At 52.2% G+C, this 5,311-nt stretch overlaps 1 protein-coding gene across 1 annotated transcript; it reads left to right on the top strand.

Annotated features, from left to right (window-relative positions):
- Positions 1-1,411: 1,411 nt before the first annotated feature.
- Positions 1,412-2,844, top strand: LOC103680214 (rhox homeobox family member 1-like). Its single transcript, XM_008709744.2, has 2 exons — positions 1,412-2,326; positions 2,495-2,844. The coding sequence occupies exons 1-2, from the start codon at positions 2,245-2,247 to the stop codon at positions 2,821-2,823; spliced, it is 411 nt and encodes a 136-aa protein (XP_008707966.1). The 5' UTR covers positions 1,412-2,244; the 3' UTR covers positions 2,824-2,844.
- The last annotated feature ends 2,467 nt before the right edge of the window (positions 2,845-5,311 follow it).

The raw sequence follows: 5,311 nt of genomic DNA, 5'->3' as shown, positions 1-5,311 counted from the left end.
CCCCCCCCCCCCCCCGCAACCATGGGCTCCAAGCTCAGTGGAGAATCTCCGTGCTCCTTCCTCCTCCCCCTGCTCTCTCTCTCTTAAAAAGAATGAGAAATTTAAAGGAATGTATAAGTGGAATTAATTAATGACCAAAAATGATTAATTGGATACATCCAGGATAAAGGTACCCAAGTAGCCGTGTAATCAAATTCCCTTGTCCCCTCCAAGGCAGGTTTGCTGACACAGCGGGCTCAGCCTCCCTCTGCCTGCCCTTATTTTTCTCTTCCGACTGGCTTGTGGAAGAACGGCCACACCTGCAAGTCCTATGAGCAGAACCACTGCATTCATCAAGGCAGGGCAGGGCGTCGGTGAGTGAGGTGCTGTCGCGGTGCACGGGAAAGAAAGTCCGCAGCCTCGGCACTGAGGGCACGAGCCGGACTGCCTCCCGAGGAGACCAGCAACTGCCCAGGTTTAACATAGTTTTTATTGAAAATTCATCAAAGAGCTTTAAAGCAGGGAAGGCTTAGAACATAGGAGAGCTATTACTTTTAAGCATTAACTACTAACTCACGCATAGGATAGGCGCAGTTATTCAGAAAAAAAGAACTTTTCTACCTGTAGAAAAAAGACTGGCTGTAATTATCCCTGCCGCCTGGAGCCTCCTAAGGGTCCTGAGAGCTTTGGCTCAAATACCATCGCTTGCGAGGCGTTGAGGCAAAGCTGATGCTGACGTTTCAGCAAATGCCTTAGACTCATGCCCCGAGGTTCAAAGTATACTTTCTAAAATTAACTCCACAAGGTTGAGCCATCCCACCCTGGCTAAATTTCTTTTAAAAAGGGGACGATGATGGGGCGCCTGGGTGGCTCAGATGGTTAAGCTTCTGCCTTCAGCTCTGGTCATGATACTATAGTTCTGGGATCAACTGGGCAGCGCATGGCAGGCAGAGCATGGCGGGTTCCCTGCTCAGCAGGGAATCTGTTTTTCCCTCTCTCTCGGCCCCTCCCCCTGCTCCTTCTCTCGCTTGGTTGTGCAGGTAATGATAGGGTCAGTCACGTAACAGTTGTCAAGCACGGGGGCCCAGGGTCAGAAGCCGTTCTCAATATTCAGGATATTAACACATCCCAGGACACCTGTAAACACCTCTCCAAGAACCGTAAAGCCATCAGTCTGGCCTGGCTCTTATTTGACACTTTTCAGTGGGAAAAAGAATTCAGGAAGAATTGGGGTGGAGGGGAATACGGAAACTCCCTCTGGTCCACAACACGGGGCCAGCAAAGGGCAAACTCGCGCTGTTGCCAGGCGCCAGGGGAGCCCAGCACACGCTCCCAGCACACGCTGCATTCCACTACTGTGTCCAAAGTCAAAGGAAGGGCCCCTTGTACTGTGAGCGTTCTTGAATACGCTAAGTACTGGGCAGGGGGTTACACCGGCACCCTAACGTGGCTTTATTAATAAAAATGTGGAGTACTTGGGACTTTCTCAAGGCGCATGTGTGGTTTCTTGTAGGGTGCATCTGAGCAACCTGGGGGCTCCGCTTTCAGCGCGTATGGCAAAAACCCAGAGCAAGCAGCCCTCTAGCTAATCGTTTCGTCCGGTCACTAGCCCGGTTCGTGGACTCTGGGTGCGAACGGAACCCAACCAGAGTCCCATCCATTGGTCACTGACTTGCCGGAGGGGAGAGTCGTGCTCAGAGCCCACACGGCGACGGGGATACCGTCGCTTCAGTGCTGGGGCTGCCACGAAGCCCCCCCGCAACTTCTCCAGCCCTACCTCTGCGTCCCTCGCCCTGGAGGAGCTTAGGGCGAGAACCCTGCACCGACCCGCGTGCAGCGAGGGCAGGCGGCGAGACGTTCTCCCAACGCGTCTCCCAGGGCTCGGGAGAGCTGTGGGAAGTTTCCTTCCCCACCCCTTCCCCGCCCCCGGCTGGCTGGCACCACCCACCACCCCCCACGCCAAGGCAGTGCCCCGCGGGAGTCGGGAGTTGTCGCCCCCCCCCCCCGCGCTCGCCCCCTGGCGGTAGCACCCTTCCGGCAAACGCTCCGCCTACTTCGTGGCCACGCCCCGGCCTCGTGCTCGCCCCGACAAGTCCCGCCCACCACACACCTGGCCGTTGGAAGTAACGGGGATCGACGGCGTCTAAGAGCGCGCGGACGTTGAAGCTGAGGTAGAGGCGTAGTAAACCGCACCCCGCACAGAGACAGGCCCGGACCCCGGAGTCTCCGCGGGCCGCCGCGCGAGTCTGTGGAGGCGTTCTGGACATGGAGCCTCCGCCCGAGAGCAGCCAAGAAGGCACCGCTTGCCGCAGCCTGGAAGTCGATGAACTTGGAGGAGAACCGTTGGGTGAGTGCGCGAACCGGGACGCGGGTTTGGCGAAGTCTACGAAACGGCCTTTCCCCGGGGGAGGCGAGTGGACGGGACGCCGCAGTGGCGCGGCAGATGTCGCCGCTCTCAGGTCGCCGTCCCACGCGCCCTGGGCTCCAGCGCCCTGATCTCTCTTTTCTTTTCCAGATACGAAGCCTGCGGTGGTCTCCGTAACGGGAGGAGACGTCGAGAAGGAGCTCTGGCCCGAACCTGAGCAGGAAGCCGCGACAGGAGAAGAAAGCCACGGTGGCGCGGGAGCAGCGGGCCCCGTGGACGACGAGAACCACACGGGCGGCGGCTGCGGGCAAGAGCCCCCGCAGCAGCAGCAGCAGGACGAGGCCCAGGCGGCCGCCGAGGGGCCGCAGCCCCAGGAGCGGCAGCAACGCCTCCACCGCAGCGCGTTCCCCCGGCTAGAACTGAAGGAGCTGGAGAGCGTTTTCCAACGCACTCAATACCCCTACGTGTTCGGGCGGTGAGTGGCTTGCTCTGGCGCCCCCCCCCCCCCCCCCCCTCGATCCCCTAGGCATCAAGGTAAATATTTTCGTGCAGTGTTTATTGGCCAGAAGCCTGTTTTGTAAATAACCTCGTACTGGAGTCGTGCGTGAGGCACGGCGGAGCAAGCACAGGATCAGGTCCTACCTCTATTTGAATTTTGATCATTTTAAAATCGTGAGTTATTTTTGCAATAACGTTGATGTTTAAGTACCCCATTAAAGCATGTATCTTGATTACTGATTTGTTTGGCCACATTACATTTTGCGTGGGAGGCAAAAACCATCCCCTAAAGCAAGCCTCAAACTGGGTATTACCGAAAAGTGTTTTGGGAGGAGGGGCATGAAGGGGATAGAAATTTTAAAACAAGTATGAGGTAACCTTCGTACATTTAATGTCATCCACGTCTCCAAACGGGACATTGGTGGCTTTCTCCTCTCAGAAGGGAGCTTGCAATCAGCACGGGTGTGAGCGAGGCCAGAGCGCAAGTGAGTCAACCTGGAAACAATCGGGCCGGTGGGCAGTTCTAAAGCGCGCTTCAGGACCTTGGGCCTGGACAGTCTCCGGTTGGGGGTTACTGCTTTTTCCATGCCTGGAAAGTAATTTTTAAATTTGGGGGCTTTAAGGGATAGAAAATGGGATAAATTCCAGATTATGGAACTTGCCCATTACCAGTGGAAACATGAGTTCAGTTTCGTACACCTGTACTGTATATATATAAATTTTTTTGCAATAAAGCTCAACTCCTAACATAGAAATCCTTTGGGGTGGATGGTAGCCCTCCATAGAGGAGTATTTCTGTCTCCCGTGTAGTCATGTTGGGACTCAATCTGACCTGAAGTATTTACATTCATGCACAGAGGAGCTGGGCTATGAGAGTTCAACTGTACTCAATTATTTAAAATATTTAAAACCAAGCAGAACCTCTGAGCGCAAATGAGTGATTTTCTAAGTATGCTGGCACTGGTGCAAGGGACATCTGTCCACAGAACACAGGAGTGCCTAATGCCTGCTCAGTCATGTTGAGACTGATGGAGGAAGAGAGCTTCAAGTCCAAGTCCTCCTACTGTTGTTTTTAAGCATTTGATAAAGCAGTGTAGGGAGTGGCATCCCTAAATTTGTCTAAAAAACAAAGCAAAAAAACCCCAAAACAATGGATAAAGTTCCACTGACCTAAAATGGGTGAAAACAGGAGTTCTGATATAGAGATTGCAGATACGACACAAATTATGAAACTACCAAAGGTGACAGTGAATATTCTCTTGAGGATTTTCTAACCCCAAGGAATTTTTTCCCTTTTGGCAGTATAATTACGAACAGGTGAGTTTTGCGGAATTTGTTTGGTGGCCGGGGGTGGCTGTCAATTCAAGGTAGATTAGTACCTGTGTTAATGTGAAGCAGTTTTCATTTTCTCAAGCAGTGTTGACTTATTTGTAGGTCATGGGACCAAAAGGTGATTAGTTGAGATGATAAAGTTATGTCAAAGTACTGGCAGGGGAAAAATCGGGATGAGCTTACTGGCTTTGTGGCAGGGCATGCGTGGATGCACGTGGAACCAGGCCGCGGCGCTGGTGGCGTGGTATCGGAGCTGAGCGGTTCAACAAAGCAGCCCACCGGGGGCCGGCAGCGTAAGGCCACAGCTGGGCTCACCAGTCAGGTGGGGCCGGGACTTGGGAGGCCCAGGCCTCTCTGCTTTCTCAAACAGGCAAAGCAAACTCGGAGGAAAAAGAAAAAGTTCGGTGACTTGCCTTCGCTGGGTCTACACAGTGGTCCCTTAATGGGCTTCTGAAAGGAGAAAGAGCCACAAGAAACAAAAAAGAAAATGTTCTCATCTACTTTCAAACTCTGCAGCATGAATTCCAAGAGACTCAATATAATATGCTTCTCTCTCTCTCTCTCTCTCTCTCTCTCGCAATTATAATAGACCCATTTTATGAACCAGTACTGGGACTAGGGACCTAATACTGGCCCAGGTGACAGCCCACTGTGGGCTCTGGCTGTTGACGGAGGCCAGACCACAGATGAGCTCTGTTCCACCGGCTTCTTTAACACCATGTACTTACGCAGAGGAAGGATCCTAGATCCTGAATCTGAGAGAAAAAGCGAGAAGTCAGGGAGAGGAGGCCCACGGTGTCACAATTTATAGTGTGAAAACTTCCAGAAGGATTAACACAATGTAATTCCATTAATAAGGATGCTGGATGCTGAGTGGACAGTGAGGTCAACTGACATGGTTGTTTTGTTTTTAAATTAATTTTATTGAGGCGTAACCAACATACAACATTAGTCTCAGGTGTACAACGTGATTTGTACACATTGCAAAATGATCGTAGTGTAGTTAACATCTGTCATCAGTTACAACTTTTTTTTCTTGTGCTGAGAGCTTTAAGATCTACTCTCAGCACCTCTCAAATATGCAATACAGTATTATTAACTAGTCATCACGCTGTACATTATATCCCCATGACTTCT

The sequence above is a fragment of the Ursus maritimus genome (genome assembly GCF_017311325.1).
Source record: "Ursus maritimus isolate PB19 chromosome X unlocalized genomic scaffold, ASM1731132v1 scaffold_X1, whole genome shotgun sequence".
NCBI lineage: Eukaryota > Metazoa > Chordata > Mammalia > Carnivora > Ursidae > Ursus > Ursus maritimus.
Note: the sequence above shows the minus strand (reverse complement) of the source record. Positions and strands in the feature narration are given on the sequence as shown.